Below are 24,189 nucleotides of genomic sequence, written 5' to 3' on the forward strand. Positions count from 1 at the left end.
CTAAGGGGTCACAGATGGTCACTTCTGATCATTGATTTCTGAACTCAATGAAACATTTTTTATACAAGCCCCGAGTGAGAGAAATTATTCCAGGCAGAGCAAGATAAATACCAAATACTGGATGACAGCCAGGAGATGAATAATTCTAAAGAATTAAACTTTCCAAGCCCATCGYTGTATCTTCTGGTGAATCCTGGTAAATCTTTCCCAAGACCTATCCAAATCCCTCCCCTTCACCCACCTGCTTGCATAAAAAAAAATCCCAAATATGACTATGGTATGACTCAAAAAAACYTTCCAAAATCTGGTGTGCCACATGCAAAGAAACAGCAGAAACCATATGCCATGGCTGTCCACAACCAGAAGGGCACCCAGCCACCATCAGCTTCGAATGACACAGGCAGAGGAGGATTCAGAACATATCTCAGTCTTGGCTTTCATTTCTCTAGTTGTGGCAAGCTGGCAGTTGGGGCTCTGGTGCCTGGYTTTGCTTTAAGGGCTGTTCTTTCTCTCCTGCTGAATGTCCCTGTTTATTGCATGACACAATTTTAGAATGTGATTTGTGGTGTTCTTCAGCAGGATCGATTCTAAGGAGCACAGGCTGGTGCAGGCACAATGGCCCTGCTCCCTGCTCAGCACAACAATAAACAGAACGAGCTGTGAGCCTGAAATAACCCAGCAGGTATTTGCTTTTTCCAGCAGGGCAAAGGTACCATGTTTGAACTCCCAGAGTGAGGAGGAGGAGAGCCATGAGCATGAGCTGACACAGGGGTCATCATTCACTCCAGGCAGAGTTTCTCACAAAATCCATGTTGTGTGAAACAGGAAAAGTTTTTCAGAGTGCACAAGGATCACCACCTAACTGGGACACTTCCAGCATGGAAGCACAATGATTTAGATTAAAACACCCATGGAGAGCAGCTCCCTTGGGGGCTCCTGAAGGAGAGAAAAAGGCTGCCTTCTCCAAAGCAAAACTAATAACTTTATTCTTCCCTTGGCATGTGCTTCATCACTGAGCACCTGGTGAGCACAGTAAGGGCCTCTGAAAGCCCAGAAACAAAACATGTTTGTCTCCAGAGCCCTGGTAACATAGAAGGAAAAAAACAGGGACAAAGAATTGCCCAGAAATAGAGAGAAGGAAAAAAGTAGAGAGGATTTTGTATGAAGTTTTCACCTATAAATTTTGTATTACAGAATCTCCTCACCTGTGGTGCAGGATTGGGATTTATAACACATCCCATGTACTTTGAAAGATGGTATTTTCCCTCCTACTTGCCCTTTTTATCAACAGGTTTTCACTCACCAGTTTGAAGGCTGACGTTTTGTGTGCCCTGAGGATGTTCTGCTCACCTGAACCTGGGGTTTGGCTCCTTGCACATCTTTCCTTGGGGTTCAGGCAGGTGATGACCGAGACAGGGACACTTTTGTTTCTTTCCACACCGTGTGCCAAGGGTGGCTCTCTGCTCAGCAGGACAGGTGAGCAGCCCTGGGGCTGCACAGCTCACCTGTGTTCGACCCACTGSATAGCAATGTTTCAATATTTAATATATTTTAACAGTAATATTGTCACAGGGCTTTCTCTGCAGCTCCTTGCCTTTACAGTCCATCCGAGTTCATTAACTCAGACACTGCCCWGATCTGGTCCCAAACCACACACCCACGTTCACTGGAAACGCTGGTGCCTAAACTGAGCTCTGAAATGTGTGATTTMCTCTGGAGCACCAGGGCAGCAGAGYCCTCATTACAAGCCAGTAATCTGGAAAACACTGATTTTTCAAGGTAAACTGAACTGACCTTCAATACAAACAAGCACAGTAAATCTGGTAGGATAAAACACATTCCTTTATTCATCCTGCTTCAAGGCTGCTGCCTCCCTACACAAGACCCTGTGAAGCTGCTGCAGTCACACAGGGAGTCCGTGGTGGATTTGCTGTGCCTGTGGAAGCACAGAGAGAAGCCAGGAGGTCTCAGTTCCCTGCTGAACACCAGCAGGCAGGGCACCCCTGCCCAAGCCACACAAAAAGCGTCTCAGATATCTGTGGCTTCAGCACCACCAAAGATGCTCTTTCAGGTGACATTTTATTATCATGGGCACGATCAGCAGAAGATCTTTGCTACCTTCTCCTCCTCCTCGATGTGGAAGGCTCTGGGCAGATCCCTGAGTGTGTCTGGTGCCTCCTCACCTTACAGCCACRGCACAGCCTGTGGGGTTTACAGGCAGAGCTGCCCACTGGCATCCTTCCCACCCTGCCAGAGCCTGAGTTTAGCCCAGGACAGCTTTCACACAGTAAAGTGCCTGTGTGACAAATCTTATTCCAGATGACTGCAAAAGAAATGGGGAGGTGAAAAAGGACAGTAGCACTAAACACTGACTCCGAAATGATMCGTCATGAGGCTGAACTCCCCAGATGAGTGGCACACTTTGGGGATCTACAGATCCAAAAATGCCTGGATTTGCTCCAAAAAGCCTGTGATACTGGGCTGTAGATACCCTGTGTGCAGCAAGGCAGCTGCCACAGAGCTCCACAAGCAGTGATCAGGGTGTGATAGGAACACATCTCTTCTCCAGCCAGTGATCTGCAATACAACTGYATTTATCTTGCAGCAGTAATAAACATTATAAAATTGGTGTGAGGAGGCTGCTGAACGTGCTAAACACAATCCCTGAAGGTCCCAACTATCCAAGGGCAGTACGGAGGAGGCCTCTGCCCACCGTGACCTCATTAGCACAGACCATGACCTGGCAGAGTGTGGTGATGGTAACACAGGGACCATTCACACAGGATCCACTCCATAATCCTTGTGRATCCCTTCCARCTCAGAATATCCTGTGACATTTGTGAAATCCCAGCTGCTGGGCTTCTCCTATGGGATTCATGCCCACCTCTCCTGGCAGAGCCCGTACTTCCAGCAGTTTTACACTCATCATGCTCCTCAAGGAAAGGGTTTTGCTGAGGAGTTTCCTGGCTTTGAAAAAAGGAAGAGTCTCCTGCAGTGACAGCTCCTGCTCTCTCAGAGGCTCCCAGGAGTGACTCTGCTGGCCCCATGGCACATGGCCCATGTCCCCAGTCCCCTCCCCATGGTGAGGGCTGTGCACAGGGTCTGTGCACACTGTGGGRTGCTCACAGGAATATTCCTGCTCTTGCCTCTGGCTGATAAAACCAGCACGGGCACTTTGTCAGGGAGAGGGGGAGGATTAAACACTGCTTTTTGCAGCACAACTCAGCTTCCATTTCCTTTCAGGGACCCAATATTTACCACGAAAATGAAGACCATCACAGCATAACACATTATTTTCTGTTTTCTCATTTTCAAAGACTGCTGCTGCATTTCAAGGCTGGTTCAGCTCCTCACTCCATTGGCATACTGATGCATTCTGCAGCCACGGACACTTATGAAACACTGGGTCAGAGCAAAGCCAAGCCTCCATGTAACCCAATTTCCCATCTACAGCCACAGGTAGAKGTCAGAAATAGCACAGTGAAGACCCCCCCAGTTGCCTTTCTCAGAAAGTCCCAAGCTGCAAACCATCCCCGAAGCAAAGCAGATGCTTCCTTTCTTTCATCAGTAGTTTCAAGGCAACCAAAACAACATTTTCTCTGTGGTGAAGTATSTGACAGAATGAAAAACGCAGCGCTAACCATCAAGGGCAGCAGGAAAAGTGACTGAATATGGGTAAAAAAGAAACAGTGGTGTGTATGCTGGTGAAAAACATGCTCAAAGAGCATGTTTAAAAGAGAAATAAATGTCACTTTAAAGAAAGGCAGGAGCAATAAACTGGCACCTGCAAAGCACCAGACATTTGTTTGTTCATTCATCACAGCTGCAATTTGGCCCTTGAGGCTGCCATCGGTGCCACACCCTGGGGCTTTGCCACAGCTCCAGAACTGGGATTTGGGTACTGTTGATGAACCAGGCTCAGCACCACAGGGATCTGCCCTTCCTGCCCTATGGCTTCCAGGAAATAACAAAATGCAGCATAAAGGGGCAATTTCCCTTCAAGGGCTGATCATGAACACAAATCCCTGGATTSTGGGCAGTGCAGGAGGAGCCCAAGGCAGAGCAGCCCCACTGCCACCCTTCACAAAGCCCTGCACTCTCTGCCCACGGCTGGGGCTCCACAGCTTTCTGCAGCTCCCCTGTGGGCAAGGAGAGGGGTTTTTACCCCTTCCATATCCACTCAGGCCACTCAGCATCTGTATGTTAACAGCAAAGACTGGTGGAGTTGTTTCTGTCCGTGGAAGAAAATTTTGGGTGATTAAGGCAAGATCCCCTTGCATCATTCCTTGTGCCTTGTACAACCATTTCATGGTTTATTGTCACAGCTGGCCAGAACCTCTGACCACTCACTCACAAAAGAAAAATCTCTTTAAAAGCTCACAAAAACTCTGAGCAAGATGATAACACAAAAATACTCCTGCTAACAGCACAGKTAATATCCCGAAAAATATATCAATGCAGCACACTAATTTGCTGAGCTTAATCCAACAATTTTTAGCACAGTCACCACCTTAAGTAAAACAGACATTTARTACAGTATGAAACATTTTCAATCTCTGCATATGCCAAATTCCTAACAAATTACATCGAAACCCTCCTTTTTTTTTGATGGATGACTTGTTCTTGAAAAATATCACTCTGCCCACAAGTGCATCAAAGGAAAGAGAAGGCAGGTTTAATTACAGGCTACAAGTAACTTAGCTGCTGGGAGGGATGGCACTTCCAAATTTATTAAATTGATGATTCCCATATTGACTATATCACATATTGAATATATTGACAGTGCCAGGCAAAGCTGGAAAGGTAGTCCTTGGAAGGGACTGGACATTCATGGTCAGCACAGGGGCAGCACAGGCAATCTCTTTGCTCTCAGGGYTCCCACCAGCTCCACTTTGGAAGCACAACATGATTTTCTGATGATGTTATCATCACATTGCACTGAGATAGCTGATTATTGAATTTGGACATGGTGGTCCCATGCAGTGTCTTCAGCCTGCAGCACAGCCAGCTCCTCATCTCCAYGTGCATTTCAGGAGCAGTAAATACAGCAGCTTTTGCACATCAGTTTTGCTGTCAGRCTTGTTCAAAGTGATCAGCCTCAAGGCAGACTTTTAAATACCAGCTGTTTGCAGTGCATTTGGACTGCTGTGAATGCAAACTCTTTAACAAGGGTAGTTGGGGTTGTGGTAATTTGGTTTGGTGCAATACAGATTATCTGTTTGTAGAAAAAAAACCATAAAATAAGTAACAGGAAGGAAGAGAATGGCTTTAGCCTATGATGCTCATTCACAAATTCACAACACAGCCCTCCTGCTGTGGAATGCTCAGTAAAGTGCTTTAAAAACCCAAGAAACAGAAAATTGTCAGGAAGGGCTCCCACCCACTGCTTATGAAGCCACTGAGTGTGGCTTTTCCAGCCTGGCCAGTTAAAAGACAGCAACCTGCACCAGCATTTCAGAGCTTTAGCATCACTCAGGCCCACAGGGAGCAATCCCTCGGTGCCACAGCCATGGGCAGTGCTGGGTTATGCAGTGTCCCCTTTGCCCTGGGCTGCGATGCTGAGCAGGGCTGGAAGGGCTCAAACCCTCACCAAACGCCACTGCAGGAAAAAAACACTTCAGCTATTTTCTCCCTAAATTCCCTCTGCTTGTTGACCCTTTCATTTGCATCAAACAAAGTCATCTATGCACGTTTTAAACCTCTCATTGTTTCTTTTAGCTCAATTTTCAAAGCAAGTAAATACTCCCTTTTTGGAGGGAGGAGATGATCTATCATGTTTTTATGCACAAATTGTCAACAGTAYGAAACAGTCAGAAATGGCCTTTTTTGATGAGTATTTAACATTTTGCMTATTTCCACTTGATATGGAAGCCTGGGCTAATCCAATTTCTATTTGTAATCTCTAGAATATTGAACTGCAAAAAAAGACAGGGATTGTTCAGAGCTCAGCTGAACGGGCTGCTAATTGCCAGAAGCAAATAATAGGATATTTGAGAGCATAAGGTAAAATTAAATCAACCTTCTCCTCCATTTAGATTTTGCAAGTATCTTGTTTATTGCCAAAGTTGTACRTAGGAGAGGGAGAAATTAGAGCAACAAAAGTGCAGGTTTGGATATGTAACACACAACTGGCAGGGAATGAGTAAAAGAAGAGTAAAGCAAGAAAACCGTGGACTCAGTTGTTGTATTTTCCACTAGATCTTTGTTTCTCATCTATTCTTTTCTTCTTCCATTGAAAAATTATCTAAAAAACATCCCCCCAAATCCAGTCTCAAGGCAGAGAGTTTGCTCTGCCTACCAAAGAGCAGCTGGACCCATCAGCGGCCTGATGCTGATGCCCTAAGTACATTCACCCAGAAAAAAAAAACAACCCTGATAAATTAGCAAGATTGGAGCTGAAAGCAAAGTCTACAATCTCTCTGATTGCCTCAAACATGACTCAAACACAAGTGGCTGGTTWGAATTAAATATCTTTGTCAATTTTATGGTTTTAATGAAAGATCTTGGTATCTTTCCRTTCCCTAGAACGGAAAACCTGTGATGCAGAATGGCCCCATACAATCCAAAAAACAGGGTGCTGAGCCCTTCCCAGCTAGAAAAGGCTCTCATGTGATATTTCTTCACTCCATTTGCACAGACAAACCCTCCCTGATCCTCTCACTCTGCAATAAACACCAGCCTGCTGCTCCCAGAACCAATCTGCCTCTACCAGACAGGCGGTCCCCAGGGACCCTGCGGAGAGCCTGCCTGGGAAAACACCTGGGAAATTGGATTAGAAATAGAAAAATGTCYTCAAATGTTAGTTCAAACAAGACTCTGTGCAGTTTTCCAGCTTTGTGTTCCTCGCAGTGACCTTCCCACCGAGGGATTTGTTTTTAAAGCCCCTTTCCTTYGGTGAGCCTGAGACATTTTGTGTCTCTATCAGCACGCAGATGCTGAGCACCAGCTTTGGCACCAAGCATTTCTTCACTTAAATAAAAAATAGAGCACAGTATCATTTAAATGACATGTTTAGAGAAGAATAAGCTAGGACTCAAAAACATCTTCCACATAAACAAAATCCACCAAATGCCCATGCTCTTGAGAGCCAGAAATTAGAGCAAGACATGTAATTTCTGTGCAATCATTTTGTCCCTTTCAGAAGAGACAAGAACTGTCTCTTGAATCAGTTAATCAACATCTTGGCTGATTAAACCAGCCGTAGTTTGTTTCCCAGGGAGCTAATTGAGAACATTCCATATTCAGAAATGAAGCTGGTTTCAATGGGCACAGCCATCTCTGTAGTGCAGCCTTCAGACAAATCCAGCACTCCACTGAATCAGGTTTGCAATGCAAATATCCAAGATTAGGGAGGGGGAGGGGAAAAAAAACCAGGAAAAAAGTACTCAATCATAATCTTGCTCATCATTGTTCTTGCTCAAGRATTAGAAGCACTTTCTGTTCAAATTTGAGAGGACTGGACCGCAGAAACCCAGGGAAAAGCACAGGAGGAAGGTGGGTTCATATTGCCATCCCAAAGGCAGCTTGTCCATTTTCCCCTCCATCCCCTGCAATTACCCCTCTGGAACCACTCTCCACCCCAGGCCAGCACCTSAAAGGACAGGAGGTGGCACTGCCAGGTGCAGGACAGGCTGGAGAGGCTGGACAGGCTCAGGAGGCTTCAGTTCTCCATTTGTCAGAATCCTCTGGCAAAAGTGACAGCCTGGGGAAGCTGCAAAGGCTTCTGAGAAGAGATGCTGCTTCTGTGAATTATGCTCCGTGCACATTCCAGCCTTTTCTCGTGTTTGCCACTGGAGAGAAGAGCTCATTTGGAGCAGGGAGAGGGGGGGAATAAAGCCATTAAAAGAATAGCTGTAAGCCTAACGAAGAGATAACAAATGACAGAGCAGCAGAATGCTAATGCCATGTCCTTGTCTCCTTGTGAATGGACCTGTGCAGCTCATCGGGGCAGYGCTGCTCCAGTGAGCAGATCTCTCCCAAAGGATTGTCCTCTGCAGAATGAAAAATGTACGTGAGAGAAGAGGAATTTTTAAAATCCCCTGCAAGGACTGCGTTTGTTCAGCCAACAGCCACGTCTGACATCCCTGTGCTTTCCCAAGGGCTCAGAGGTGCTTCTTCCATCCAAGGGGATGCAGRGTGGCAGTAATGCCAGCCCAGGGARCTGACAGAGGATGGGAACTGTGAGTCAGACAGCACAAGCTTTGTCCAGTATCAGTGTAACTCCTTTAAAGGGTTTCATCTGTTCATTTGTGACCCTAAAACTTGTTTGACTTGACATTTGCAATGAGTTCTTTCTTTTAAAACTGATAATTTTCTTTTTAGAAGAAATAAGTAAGTGTGTAGATGACTCTGAAATTGTAACTGAATTTACCAGGTGACCATTAATCTGTTTAATGTTTTCTAAAGGTCATTTCTGCCACTAAATAAAAAGTATATATTCRGTTCTGTGTGTCCATACATCATAAGCACAAATATTGCACATTATTTGTGCTGTTCCAGTAGCCTTARCATTAATAGTGACACATCATTACCTCTCAGTAATCTTCAGACAGCTCCCCAAAGAGCACTGCAGAAACCTCCTGGAATAACAGCTAAAACCAGTGGAGCAAAACCACCCAGAAATGTGGGTGTTCTTGCCCCCTGCCACAGCTGGGAGGGGGAAGGAAGGCAGACAGTGTGAGCAGCAGAGAGAAAAATGCTATTTTTTCATGGTTTTTAAGTAACAGCATCTTTCTGAACATAATTTTGCCAAAAAATGCCAAGAGAAAGACGTGACACATTTTGCATGTTGCTGCTGCCAGCTGAATTCCCTGGTGATGATGGGATCAGCAGCAGAGCTCTTGCATTCAGATACCTGGCAATAAAACCCTGGGATGGTGTTTGAAGCCCATGCCCATCACYCCACAAACCTCCCAGAGACCCTCCCAGGCAGTCAGGAAGAAAGAAGGAAGCTCATTAACGCCCCTGGGTTATTTTGGAACGTCTCTTTTCAGTTCAGCACCCTCCTAAGTGCACCCTGCTGTCACTGGGGTCTCTCTGGGATGCCCACAGCACCTCAGGGCTGACTCTCCAGAGCAGCACAGCTGCTCCTTCATCCACAACCCACCTCATCCTCCCACTCCTCTGCACAGCTTTTCTCTTTTCCACTTCTCCCCAGCTAATCCCAGTCAAGAAACTGGTACACACATTCATTTTATCTGCTCCAGTAAGGCAGCTCCCTGCTTCTAAAAATACTCCAGGAAATTGAATCAACATTTTGTAATTGGCTGGTAGCAGCAATTACTAATAATCAGCAGGAACATAATTTTCTTCATTTTCTACTCTTGCTGTAATGTAATCTCAATAGCAAACTTTGTGTTGCACACTAAACAAACACGATGGCCAATATGAGAGAAATGGGGAGATAAAACAGAGTATCAAAAGAATTAAAAGTAAATAAACTTMTATCAAAGAGCAAATAACTGTAATTAGAACTGCCTTTGGGAAAGATAAAGTTAACWTTGTTCCAGTGTTCCCCTGTAAAATGGAAAAATGAAAGCTCTGCTCCTCTTACTGTGCAACAGCAGCACTCAGAATTGCAGCCCCAGTGGCTGAGTGTGCTGGAGRCAGATCCCCCCTGCCCAAGCTCCYACAGAGCTGCCAATTTACTGTCAGSATAGCAAAAAGCACACCTGAGTCGGGCTTGAAGGACTGTACTGGWTACCAGACTGCAATCAAGCAAAGTACTCATTTCACAGGGACAAACCCCACTGCAGRAGGAAACCTGGCTCTGAATAGGCTTTCTGGAGATTGAGACAGCTCTTGCAGATTAAAAACAAGGAATATTTTCCTTCCCCAACTTGATAAATTTGCTGTAGATGTCTATGCTTTTTAAATCAATAAACCAGTGCCAATTCATGCAAGGATTAAACTTGGAAGCGTGACCARCTCGTTGCTTTTCCTTCCAGCCAAGAACAGCAGATGCTCCGCTGCTCTCTGCAAGTATCAGTCCCTAACAGGTATTGATGACTGTATCAAGCCAGCTTGGCTAAAGGGAAATATTACAGAATTGTGGGAGCTCTTGTCACACTTGGGAACTGCTCAGCAAGACCCCTGCCAGCAGCACCGTAGCGTGACATTTACAAATGGCACATTTTCTCTCTGGCCAGTTTAGATGACATCCCTTACTGAGGCTTGGAGCAGGCTGCAAATTCCCTACAATCCCAGAGAAAAATGGACTGCAATCCCATTTCCCGCTGCAAGAAGCCCAGAAGAAACATCCCCACACTCACTCCAACGTGCCCTGGACTGCACATCAGCCATCTGCATCCTTCTCAAGGCCAGCTGGGCATTGATAAGCTTAGGAAAGGCTATAAATTATCTAAGAATAGAGGCAGGTGAGCACCCAAGTCCCAGAGTCCTTTGAGAGCCCATCCAGGAGCATCACCTGGAGCTCCATAAATAGACCCACAAAGATGAGGCAGCACCTCTTCGGTGCCTGTGGAAGAAGAACCTTCAGAAAGGATGGATTGTTCCCAGATAGTTAATAAACGAATTAAACCGGGTGCTCTGTTAACCAATCACAGCCTGACACACCAGGCTGTCACATGTCAATCACTCAGGCCGCTCCCTGGTCTCATGACCTGCAGCTCAAACCCTTTTCCAAACTGAGATTTAAAGGGGTCAAAGGGTCGAACAGAAGCTYGTTCTGTAAGGCTTTTCCTTAACCCCACAGATGTCAGCACAGGGAACTTACTTGGTGTTGTCTGAGTCAATGGTGTGAAAGAGCTTCTCAAGTTCTTCTTCGTTGAGTGTCCCATCAGAAAAGAAGGCCTGGAACTCCTCCAGGGACAGCTTCCCATCATCTGCAAAGAACAACACATCTGTCATTAGGAACAGCAAGTGAGGGGGACAAGGCTGAAAATCAAGAGTTATTTACAGATTTAAAGGTTCAGACCAAAATCATCTCCAAGGGTTTCTGCAGAACGGGCCCTCAACTGGTGCAGAGGCACACAGGCCACAGGGTGGGACCCTGCAGCTCTGGCAAACCCAGTGCAGATGCTCCTGGGTAGGGATGCACTGGCCATTGGCAACCAACTGGGCTATTAACCCATGGCTCTGACCTAAAGAGGAAAAACTGGCAAGCTTCATCCTAAAACTTGCATTTAAGAAATCATAAAATGCTTTGTCTACTTTGTGTTCAAATGATGCAGGACTCTCATWAAGGGACATTTAATAGATAGGAAAAGACCCCTGAGTGGAATTATAACAGACCCAGCAGAATCTTTTGCCATCTCCATCCAGCTGCATCCTCGCCAGCACTGTGCATRTCCCTGCTCTGGACAGAAATGTTTAATAGCAGTTTTATGCGAAAATCTGACCATATGCTTTCTATATTATTTTATATATTGGTCCCAGTGTTAATTTAATACTGGGGTTAATACATCCTCCTTAAATGACYGAGGGAAAAAGAAATTATCAAATTCATATACAAGGGGCAAAAAGAAGGACTCTTTCACAACTTTGACAGATAAGGTGACAGTGGCTTACACTCGACAGATAAATCTGGAGTGTTTTTCTGTGCTCTGAGGACAGACACAGAGCTGGCTGTGAGAAACCTGGAGAAAACTCCTGTGAAGTTCAGCAATAAAGCAACAGGAGAGAGACAAAAGAAACTAAAGAAACTTTCATTTACCATTTCTTGTCCAAGCTGCTCTATTTATATAATTATTATACCAATAATTACCCCAGCTCACAGATTATTTAAAATCTTTCCATTCATATACACAGAAAAGTCACAGACTGGAAATACTGCCTACTTTGTGGTAGGAGAATGTATCATTTATTATTTAATCAAATCAATAATAAACCCTGTTGTTTCTTTTTCAGGAAATGATGCTAGAGGACAAAATTAGCCAACTCTCCACATGCACATCAATAGTTCTTCCCCAAAGTAAGCCTGCTGYTCCTAAAACATACCTGCATTGCCAAATGCTAACCCAGTTTTCCCTTGCCTGGCACAGACAAATTTAGAACAGTGATAAACGGAGTCTAAGATGCCCATTTAATTGGCAATTATGAAAGGAACACAGCAGGAGAACAAAGTCTACAGCAGCACTGGGTGAAGAGGGCACCGTTTCCAGAGCACCACAATGGCTGCAGACAGGGTCCAGCTGCCTGATTGTTTTTCTGCATTCCTTCCCCAAAACGTGACCCCTTTGCAGCAGGCAGGGTGCAGAATACCAACACACATTCAGGGAATGGCTCCTGTAAGAGACCGTACGGAAATCCCTCGACTGTCTCAYGATCATCGAGATGGACAGAGACTGAACACCCCAAAACCCCCAAGGGAGGGAAGGGGGGCTTTTGCTCAAAGGAGTCCGAGCCAGATCAAGGTGGGATGTCTGCCAAGTGCCGGTGCTCAGGCTGCTGAACAAGGTGTGAGCTACGGACGATTGCACTGTTCTTACTGTGAAGGCGGAGGAGAACTGCGTGGTCTGTGCTGCACACCTTACAAAACAAGGCACATTCTTTCCCCACCTCTTGGCCGGTTTTCCCCTGCTTTGGAACCCCTTGGCTGGCTGTCATACGCTTTTGAAAAGACTATAAAGAGTCTCTCTGAAGAGACCGAGACGAGATCTCCCCAATGGACTTAGACGAATCCACGGAATCTGGACCTTAAGGACTTTGTCTGAGCCCTTGGTAGCTATAACCCCACTCTCTCTCTCTCACTTTCTCTCTTTTTCTCCCTCTCACCCTCTTCTATTGTGTAAATCCAATAAAATTGCTCATGATTTTGAATACATACTTGCCCCTCGTTTCTTTTGCACTCTGAGATTCGGTTAACGAACCATCACAWCTTCTGCTTGAGTTAAGCAGATCGTGACAGCTCCCAAAGCTGCTCTCTGATTCTGATTACAGGACACTAAAACATTTGTACTCATCAAGAACCTGTTGATGAAGCATCCCACCAGTGTCACCTGGAGACCCAGCCAGGGCTGARATTCTTCCACTGAAGGAGACAAAAACCCTGTCCAGAGCAGGAGCCCCATCCATAGCCCCCATCTGCACCTCTCCACACTGCACAACTGGATAAGGAGCCTTTCCCCTCAGTGCTCCTGTTTGTGCAGCATCCTAGCCAGGATCAAGGTTTGGTTTCTTCCCATCCTGGCTGGCAATGAATGCACACCTTCAAGCACCAAGATCAAAAGGATGACAGCATTTCTATCCCTCAAGGGCTAAGCAGTTCTTTATGTATGGAACATTTTACCTGTAAAACATAAATCAGAGCTTGTTCACCTTCAAACTGTCCTTCCACGCAGAGGGCAGGGAGAAATAAATTCCCAGGAAAGTCACATAAATCAACTTACTGTGAAAGAGAAACTCTAAAGTGGAGTGGATTTTTTTTTTAGGAGAGTACTTTGATCTGAAATTGCACTTTGCTTAACTCTGAAAAACACAAAGGTGTTTTTAAGTTTGAGGAAAAAAAATCCATGCCCTTTATCTAGTTTACATCTTATAACTTCTGTCTTTCATTTTACTCTTGCTTGATTTGTTTTACTCTTGGCTTTTTGAGGTTTTTTTGAGTAATGTGCTCCAGGATGCATTTTTTGCTGCAGCCTCTGAAATGTCTGTGTTTAAAATCTGTGCCAAAACACTGCTCAGACTCCTATCTCAGAGTCTCCAGGTAGTCAGATACCAACTACCATGACAGGTCAGATCTCTGAAAACCAAGATACACTGAATTTTTGTTGGCATTTAACAGCCCAAAGTAATGAAAAGATAGGATGATTTAAGATCTAGAGGAAGAAGGAGGTGACAATGACTTTTATTTAATTTTTATTGTCTGGAAGCCCCACAGAACTGCTCGACCCCTGGCCAGAATTTGAATAAAAGCACAAATTTTATCTGCAAGCAATGCTCAAGATTTTCATCCCCCCCCCCCAACCACCACCACCAGTACCAGTCAGCTTAAAGCTGATCATTATTTAATACAAACTGGAATACTTGTCTGCAAACACACAAAGCAAAAGCCTTTCTAAATAACGAGATAATCCTTGAGCTGCATATCTATAATTGTGGAACAGCCCGAGAGCCCGGGCTGCTGGAGCCCAACAGGAAAAAATGCCTGCAGGGAACTTGAGGGTGATAAGAGGAAGCAGACTGGGCTGGGATTTGCCAGTTCCAATTAAACTGTTAAAAAATCCTGGGCGAGGAGGATTGACCCCGMCGTCACCGACACCAGGTCCCCTGGCTGGCAGTTGCTGTGATAAGTGAGAGCTGATGGGACACTGCGCTCCAGGAGGAGCCTTATCAGGACAGCCCCAGCTTCTTCTGACAGCACAAGTGTCTGCACTCAGTAGAGAATGGATAAGACTTCCAGAAAACAGGTTTTTGATGAAAGCTCCTGGGCTTAGTAGGTACAAATTCTCCAAATGGACAGGCAGGGGTTGTACCAGAACCTCAACTGTACATCGCAGCCTCACCCACGCCCTGCCCTGCAGAGCTTGTCTGGAACATTTCAGCCCCAGGGAGMTGCTTTTGGTAGGAAGCATAATGGAAAAAATTGAGATTCTTCACCAAATCTCACTAAAGAAAAGCAAGTTTCCATMATTTTTAAGATCTGGAGATCTTTAAGAGATCTAGATTGTAAAAGTCTTAAAATCTATATCTACACAAATATTTGTGACTTTTTTTATCTGGACAACCATACTAAAGGTGGGCAACATACTTCCACTGACTCCCTCCCTCCCCTTTGAGCCCAGCCCTCAGCACCCAGCTGGCTGCAAGGACAAGTGCCACTACCTAGAAATTCCCTCCCTGCACTGATGGTTGAGAAAAGAGATACTCAGGCCACAGCTACCCTRCCATCATTCCTTCCTGAGACAGCAATCTTCATTTTACCCTGGCTTTTCAAAATAATTCAATCACAGGCAAAGACCAAAGCAAATTACCAGCCCAACAGAGTTATCAAAGTTAAAAGTGACTGAAGAGAAAAGGACATAAGGGAGAGCATCAGAAAGCCCCGACTGGGATGTTATTACACCTCCATTTGCCATCAGRAAAATCTGAGGAGTCCAGAAGTGGCTTTTACACCTTCTAAYTCACACAATCAAGCTGTTCTCACCCGCTAACACAGCCCAGGGAAAAATCAAACTGAGATCATAAATCGTCCAAAGTATAGGAAATCTGATGGCTGAGTTTCTGGAAATTCACTCAGTGAAATAAAATAGCTTAAAGCAGCTACAAAATAAGGTCACTGTTCTGAGCCTGGGTTTGCTAAATCTGTTTTCAATTACATGAGGTTGAGACTGCTCATATATTTTCCAGATATATTATGAATATATTTTCTAGCTATTATTATGGATATACTTCATTACTTRCTTTTATTACTCTGTGAGTTCTAAAATGCTCTAAGCTCCGCTTAGTCGCAAGTGCCCAACAGCTATGGGTAAGTAAATTGGATTTTATTCTATTCTGTGAATAAAAATGATAACTCTATTTTTTTCTTCTTTCTTGGGGGTGTGCATGTGCAGATACATGAGCCAGCAAGAGCAGGGATTGGCTTCTACCCTGAGCCCTCACCCAGCCCTGCTGGAAGCCAGGAGGAGCGACTTTATTCATTTAAATGGCAGTGAATATGGGCTTGAGCTTTCCATCCTGGGCTGTTGGGAAAAATTACCTCCAGGYCCATGGATCTGATCTGTGATGAACTTTTCCACTGGGCAGAGAAGGGCTGTGTCCTCTGCATCAYCCAGCCTGCTCCAAAAGTCATCTGCAGCTCCTCGCTGCTCGTTTGGGCACGCAGCAAAAAATTATCCACCCACTTTAATGCAGCTTCCCAGTTCTGTTGGGGGCAATCACATTTACTGGAAGCAGGGCTGGTGATTCACCTGCAGACGTGGCTGAAGCTGCAGGAGCTGTGCAGGAGCAGTGCTGCCCACGTTTGGGTGGCCCAGTGCAGGGACAGTGCCACTGCCACTGGAACAGAGCCCTGCAAGGGAACAGAGCCCTGCAAGGGGCTGTGCTAAAGAGGTGGAACACAAACCATTAAAAGGAAATTAATACAATTGCAGTTATTTCTTAGTGAAAAAAATTTACAGAATGATTCCAAAATTTTGAAATTTTAAAACTTGACTAATGCCCAGCACAGCTGTTTTCACAAGTGATCTGCACAGATAACCTGAGAGAGAGATTGATGTTTCCAGCATAGCAGATAATCTCTGTTTTGAAACACCCCTGTGCATTTCCAGTGCCAGCTGGGAATGCTGGTAGGATCTACTGGGTGATGCTGGCACAGGAATGCAAAGGCTGGCACAGAAGAAGAGAGTTTCACATACAGACAAAGTGAGGGATTGAACTKCAGGAGCTGGGGTTCTGCTTGCTCAGCTCCTTGGAAAACACTTGATGAATGCTCTTCTGTGTGSTGGGCATGATCCCCTCCTTTGCCTTTTTGCCATGAACACAGATTTGAGGTGGTGTCTTCCATCTTCTGCCAGTGACCCCACAGCAGCTCCCATGGGCACAGCCCACAGCGCTCCTCACTCCAGGCAAGGATGGGCACTCACACCAAAGCTCACAGCAAATGCCACAAACAGCTCTCCTTCCAGCATCACCACCTTCTTTGTGCCATTATTTGTGTTAATAAAAACCCTTGGGATTTTTGTTTTCCTGGGATGTCTTTCCTTCCTGTGCCCAGATGAGCCCTTGGAGAAACAACAGATGCTCAAAGCAAATGCAAGAACATCCCTTAGGAAGAYAGCCACAGTATCCCCATCCCAGGAATAAAGATCATCCCTTCTTTGGCAATTTGGCCAACTTTTGTCTTCATCAAAGCACAGACCTCATCAAACACAATATTTAGCCAGTTTTGGACTTCTACTTTCTTCTATGCAGTGTATGATGAAGCTTTGTGGTACAAATGAAGATAGGACGTACCCRTGAATGGTACTCGATATAGAAGGACTGAAGATAATTTTTGTGGCAAGATTAGCCTTTTCATTTCCATTAAAATAGGGGAAAAGTGACTTTCATTTCGAAATTACCACATCAGTCAGTATGAGATACTGAGGAACGACTTAAAGCCTGGTTCTTGTCTAGGGTGAGAGTTAATGCTGCATGCACCAGGCAGACAATGGCTGAGAATCTTCCCTGTAGGGCTTGGACTAAAGAAAATTGGGATTTCCATTGTAGTCAGAAAACTGCACCTCATTCCCATCAGAAATAGCCTGGGCATTAAGCAATGTCCATTAGCATGCCAGAATTTTCCCCAAGCTGCTCAGCTTTTATCATGAAATCAAGCCTTTTGTCATCYTAGAGTTACAAGCAATTTTGAAATTATTTTTAATGGCAGCTATAGATAGTTAGCAAATGTAAGGTGGTAGGTAGAGAGACAGGGAACAGTGATATAGCACATTTTATCCCACCACCTTTTGTGAAGACTCTACTTTTTTCAGTTTCCCACATAATTCTCACTTTGCTGTGATAACCTGATTTAAATGTCGGGGTTTTTTTCTGTACTCATCCATTATATTGAATTTGGATGTTTCATCACTGGCATCTAGGAATGCCATCCAAAGATATTCCCAGTTGTTTATAATAAAGTGCTGGAATTGTAATTCCCCAGGGTGTAAACAGCCTGCCCAGGTTCAATGCAATTGCTGCCTAATGGAGTTTATAGCAAAAATCACCTCAACAATTAGAAGAGGATTCAGAGAGAAATGCCTGTAGTTCACAAYGCTTTTTCCATCCACCATTTTCCCACAGAAAACAGGGGGGAACCTGTTGCAGTTTTCCTCTCTCTATTCAAGTTATTTGCTTGCAGTTTTATTTACTGGTCTCTGTCGTAGCAAAAAGCAGAACTCTGGGCTAAATACCATCAATATATAGCATTAAATAAATGAATGAATGAAGTGTTCTGGTTTTGATTGGGATAGAGTTAATTGTCTTCCTAGAGGCTGKTACAGTGCTGTGCTTTGGATTTAGGATGAGAACCATTTGGATAACACACTGAYGGTCTCATTGTTGCTGGAGGGATTGGGGACATACCTCCCCCTCTGTTCCTTCACTCTCCTCTTCGGGAAATCCCTGTTTCAGCAGACCCAGCTTAGCTCCAGACACGCAAYTGCYRCTGCCTCTCAGTCATTTTTTATCTSAGTTGACCTGAGACCTCCTTTTTATATTGGGTGCTGTTAAATGGATGACTGACTTCGAACAACCATYGCTTTTTAGCACCTTTGATTTATTTACTCATTTAAAGCGTTTGCCCTGTGAGTTACACAAGCCCTGTGAGTTCCCCAGGCCAGCACAGCAAAGAGCAGGTCCCTGTGCAGAGCCTGCAGCCTCCTGACCCAAACAGCCWCATTTTCTCTCTAAAAGGCTTTGGTTCTCCATGTAACCAAACATTTGCCTTGCTCTCTCCACTGTTACTCAGTCTCATCCCCTCTCTGTCATCCTGAACATTTACTTCCTTCTTCATTCAAGTGCCTTCAGTATCTCCCCTCCCCACACTTCCCACCTTGTTTTTTTATTTGAAATCTTAGGTGTAATATGTGAGACATTGTAGACAGAGCTATACAAAATCAGAATTTCTGTCCAGAGAGGAGTCATTGCAACATCATCAACCTTTGATCCCTATTACTTGATCCCAAAAATTTCTGTTTATTGCCCAGGCAGACCTGTTGCAGACCCCTTTTTCAGTCACCCCCCTGAAACAAATTGCATAGATTGGGTATCAGGAAATATTTATTCACTGAAACAGTGGTCAAGCATTGGAGCAGATTGCCCAGGAAAGTGGTGGGATCACCATCTGTGAGGGTATTTAAAAGATTGTAGATGTGGCACTTGGGGACACAGTGATGGACTGACTCCAAGGGCACTCTGTGGCCTTAGGGGGCTTTTCCAACCTTAATCATTCTGTGATTTAAAAAACATCAGCAAACTTTCCACTGCCAAACCTCCAGTCAAAGCCCACGAGCTACTAAGCCTCTCTAAATATTTGATCTAAAGGGAAAATGAAGCACAAAGGCAGCAGAGCTTGTTGTTAATATGAGATCACTCTGTGCTCCAACCGTCCCAAAGCTGTAAATCCTGACTTCAAAACTTCCTCCTTGCATTTAAGGCAAAATTTTACAAGGAGACCTTGCTAAAAGAGCAGAATCTGCCTCCTGCAGCGTCCTACAAACAACTATTCTGCACAGGAATTCCTACAGATGATAAAYACAGTAAAACAAATAGCAGGAAGAAAAACTGATATTTGGATACKTATACTAAAATATTAAATAGCATAGCTGCTATTTTTGCTATGCAAAAATTAGTTAATTTTATGCATCAGCAAACTGCAGTGTTATACATAATTCCCTRCAAGGTTAAGCATTTCTTTGTGTGCACAATAGAGGTGGCCTGGGAATCACAGAGAGATATTTAAATCTGCTCCTGAGCTCTGCCACATCAAAGCAGAGCAGTGGGTTTATTTGGAAGACTTTTTTGCAATTCCCCACTCACACATCAAAAGCTGCACGTGGCTTCAAGCTGCTGCAAGGCTCTCACTCCTGCCAGGCCATGGTGATCCTTCAGGTGCATCCTGGATGTGCTGGGATGCACTGGGGTGATGGGCAGAGATGTGAAACCATTGCAGTGCTTGGTGTGCTCTCCTTCAGGGATCTGAGGGAGCTCATGCCTTCCTGAACTCCACATGACCTTCACCATATCCAAAAAAAAATCCTTTGAGAAGCTGCTGTGGGTRAAGTCAGCAGAGAGTGCTCTGTGGGGCTGGCTGAGGGCAGGGCACAGACACACACCAGGGCCTGACCTTCAGCAGGTCAGGGGAGCCTGGGCTTCTCTGTAGAGACAAGTCAAAATATCATTTCTGACACGTATCAGGTGACTTCCCATTCCTGGAAGTGTTCAAGGCCAGGCTGGATGGGGCTTTGAGCAGCCTGGTCTATGGAAGGTGTCCCTGCCCATGGCAGGGGATTGGAACTGGATGAGCTTTAAGGTCCCTTCCAACCCAAACCATTCTGTGATTTACTTGATTTCCATCTCCAGGTGGGCAGCCAAAAGCTTCATTTTGCTGGAAAGCAGTCCCTGGAGCTACAGCTCCCTGCTGCACCCAGACACACCAGGACAGTACCTCTGATATTGTCAGGAAATTGCTGGAACAGCCACAGGGAGGGCACAGCTCCTCTGGTGCTGGRGCAGAGTTGGATGTTCTGTGCATCCCACTGAGCTGAGGGATCAGCTCAGGGCACTGAAACCAGCAGCAAACCCAGACCATGGAGCTCACACAGCTCTCAGAGTCCATGAAAAGCAGCTGTGGATGCATGTCCAGGGCAAACAGGAAAGGGAGAAAGAAAGTAATTTTAGATAGCAGGTCCTTCATCTTGAGGCATGTGGGGAAACACCATTACTGACTGACAGTAACCTCCTGCGTTCCTAAAATGCACTGGAGCTCCTACAGGGCCCTCACACCCTCCCCTGCCAAATTAATGTCCCCACTTGTGGCTGGGGACAGCTCAGATCACAGATTCAGRAAGGCAATGTGCACAGCTCTGCACCGTGCCCGAGTGGGAATGTGCTAGATGAAACATTTGTGAACTATCAGCTCCAGGCAGACTGCCAGCTCCAAAGTTTTCAAACTTTATCATTAAATTTTGGCAGAAACATCAGAAGAAAAAGTAAACCTGGGATGATTGATTAGGAAGTTTCAATCAAGCCRAAGCAGAAGCCAACACTCCCAACTCCGGTACACCCCAGCTCTGCAACAGCCTATTAAATCCAGATTTCTTGAAAAGCTCAGAAACAAGCACCAAACAGCCCTAATTCCCCTCTGTTCCTCATTAACCAGCCTTCTCACTTGCTTTTTTTATCRTGCAGATGAATATTTCAGAGGGCCAGGGCAGGGTTTGCACTATTTTCAGCTCATTATACCCAGCACTCAGCTTCAAAACGAGAAAGAGGCAAGCGGAAAGGAGCAAAAGGGGAAAAATTTATGGAAATGCATGGTGCTGCCTCTCAAAAGTGTGGTGGTGGTGTGGCCAGGGCATGGAAGGGAGAGAATCTCCCTGGGCTGAGGCTGCTCTTGGCAGGGCTTGGAGCAGCACCCTGGACCCGGGCACAGCCAGGAGATGCTGCCAGGAGCTGCCAGATCCATGGGGATCACTGCTGGCAGCTCCCCTGTGCCACTGGGGTTCACTGCTGTCCCCCCCAGCAGCAGCCTGTCCCCTGGACAGCCTGGACAGCCTGGACAGCAGCCACGGGTGGCATTTCAGCCACTGCCTGGACAGCAGCCACGGGTGGCATTTCAGCCACTGCCTGGACAGCAGCCACGGGTGGCATTTCAGCCACTGCCCTGCCCGGCTGAGGGAACAGCAACAGATAAACCTACAACACCTGACAGATTTCCTGATCTCTGACAGCAGGACTGGCATTTCAGCCTGACTGAAGGATTTAGTACCAAAGCAGTGCCCGGGGTGCAGTGACTGTGCTGGGTCCCTGTGGGACRGTGGCGTGGCAGGAATGAGCTGTGGGCAAGTTGTGAAAACTCACCTGGGTTCGGTCACTGCAATAGCTCCCCTGTGATTTTATTTCTTTCTTGTAAAATAAGAATTATTCTGTGCTTAGCAAAACCCTCGCAGAGGATGGRCAGCAGAGCTCTGAATGACCTTTCACTATCCCTGGCCCGAGGAAGGCAGAGGCAGAGGGGCTGTTTGCAGTCGGTAGCCACTGGAGTTGTTGACTGTTGACAAATTAGCAGCAAATTACYGCAGATTAGAGAGCTACAAACTCATCGCTTTCTGCAGTCCCAGGAAACAATATCCAGATTGCATTGGCAGCATCAACAGTTTTCCATTSAGCTAACAAGCTGCGCAGAGATGGAGGCAGCAAATTAAACCAAGGCGCAAAGCAGATTCCTCATTTGCATTCTCRGAAGGCAGAAGAAGTTTCCCTACTGCTTTATCATCTGCAGTATACAGGACCTCCAGCTTCCTGTGCCAGGGCTCAATAGGGGCTTGAATAGCAAATATGGAATCAATACATAATTAATTACTGGCTTCCTCATGTGAACCCCTGGACCACGAAGTCCAGGTGTGATCCTACAGCACTGATCTCCTGCAACACTAATGTGTCATTTCTTGAAACCCAATGGTTCCAAAATCTCTGCTAAAAAAAAAAAATAAAAAAAGTTTCTGGCTTTAAACAAAACAACTGCTCATGTTTGATGTCCCTCTCTGAGAAACTCCTTTGCCAATAGCTAAATCATTTTGCTTCAGGACCCTGTGTAAATGAGAGCCAAAGTGGTCYCTCCCCATGGGATGTTGTTGCAGGTCTCCAGCACGGTCTGTCCTGGCTCCCCACGGCTGCACAGGGAGAGCAGCCAAGCCAAACACCTCTGATCCACCACGTTTGCATTTACTTTTATGCTTCCCCTTAATAAGCTTCTGCATTTCCCGTTTATTTTCCCAGTGAAAATGTGAGCCCTATGCTCAGTGTCTCCCGCTATTTGTCCGGGGCAGGATGGGTGTCTCAGCCCTGTCAGAGATATTTAACATCTCTAAGGCAAACAATGCAGATCTTTTCTACACTCTTTCATCCTTTTGCTCCAGCAAAAAACATCAGAGCAGCACAGAACAGAGAGGTCCTGCAGGGAAGGCACATCTGCTCCAAAAARATTGAAAGGAAAAAACAAAACCTTAATACATTTTTCTGCTCTGGCAAATTAAACAAACACTACTTTAATCACAGATTTCTGCTCTTAACAAAGCTGCAGCATTAATATCTTCACTGTTTATTTTTTGTAGGTTTTTTGTTTCAAAAGTAGGTTATAAAATGCCCAGAACTCTTATCCASCTTTTTGGCTAAGGGAGGAGAAAGATAAGGTGTTTTGCTGTCTTTTCTGCAATGACCCATGTATTGGAGAATAAAGTACAAAGGGAAAAAAAAACAAAAAAAACCACAAATTAAAACAAATGATGCAAACAATAAGAAAGAGAATCACTGCAGCGGGAGCTGCACGAGCAAAGCTCCCCCGACCCACACCCCACGGGCACTGCTGTGACAAGTAGGTCACTCTGAATTGCGAAAGGCAGAGCATCCCCGCAGCGCTGCTCCGTGTGCTCCTCCCCACCCTGAACGGSAAAAGCCATCGAGCCCCACTGGAACCGGCACAAAAGGCAGAGGGAAAGTTGTGAACCAGCTCGAGATTCCTGCTGTGAGCATCCCCCGGCCCCCCTGGCCACCTCAGCATCTCCCATCAATTCCTTCCGTCCTCAGCATCCCCCACTGTCCCGGGGCTCTGTGGTTCAACCCAACCTGCTTTAGTTTGGGTAAATCTGAGGTGAGGAAAAAAAGGGTATCTGAAGGACAAAGCCACTGGAAAAATGCCTACAAGTTTTTTTGGTTTGGTTTTTTTTTTTTTTTTTTTTTTTTTTTTTTTTTTTTTGTTTTTTTTTTTTTTTTCCAGGGGAAAATGGGGTCATCTGGCTTCTCTTCTTAAACAGAGCTTTCAAAGGAACATTTGAAAATCCCAGGTCTAAAGTATTTCAAGTTTTGTTTCAGTTTAATCCTTATATCTTTTCCTGAACACTGACAACAGCCTCTCAATTTTTAGTTTACTTTTCCACAGCAAACACGAAGAAGTTGTCACTGAGTTCCTAAATATGAAAAGAAGATAAAGCTGCTCTGCTGCAGCTTTTCATTGAAAATTGAGAACCACAAATGCACAAACCAGTGGGGAGACCTGTGCATGGGACTATTTCCTARCACAGTGCTGGGGAAGGGTCTCCCTTCTCCCTCACCCAGCCCTGCTGCAGCTCATTAAAATGTGTCTTTGGGAGACTGTGTTTCAGAGAAGTCTTTGTGAATTTTTAATGYCGTGTGCTACTTAGCGTTTGCTGAATTCACAATTTTTCCACGCCATCTCAGCAGCATCTGCTGCAGCCACGCGACCTGGAGCAGCACACAGCCTTTCCCARCATCTCTGAGAACCTGGGAGCAGACACATCCCAAGGAGAGGAACATGGGCAGTGCAGAGAGGTCCTTCCAGACCCTTCTGCAGAACCTCACGATGCAAAACTCCCCCCAGCCACCATCCAGGCATAACAGGACTCGAGAGGGGCACTCACAGAGCAGCATTGCTCATGTTAGCACACTGAACACCAGCAGGACAGCGCAGTCTGCAGCCTTTGCACAGGGAACTGCTCCTCTCCTCTC

The 24,189-nt window shown here is 45.5% G+C and overlaps 1 protein-coding gene across 4 annotated transcripts in view; it reads right to left on the reverse strand.

Moving 5' to 3' along the window:
- NECAB2 (N-terminal EF-hand calcium binding protein 2) overlaps positions 1–24,189 on the reverse strand; it is a 71,174-nt gene that overhangs the window by 22,049 nt on the left and 24,936 nt on the right. For all 4 annotated transcript variants that reach the window (XM_057364587.1, XM_057364589.1, XM_057364586.1 and 1 more), the window contains one exon: positions 10,736–10,844. In XM_057364587.1, the coding sequence (XP_057220570.1) occupies positions 10,736–10,844 (109 nt within the window). The remainder of the gene's footprint in view (positions 1–10,735; positions 10,845–24,189) is intronic.

Source organism: Malurus melanocephalus, unplaced genomic scaffold (assembly GCF_030028575.1).
Source record: "Malurus melanocephalus ecotype Western Australia unplaced genomic scaffold, MMel_1.1 scaffold_40, whole genome shotgun sequence".
NCBI classification, from domain to species: Eukaryota; Metazoa; Chordata; class Aves; order Passeriformes; family Maluridae; genus Malurus; species Malurus melanocephalus.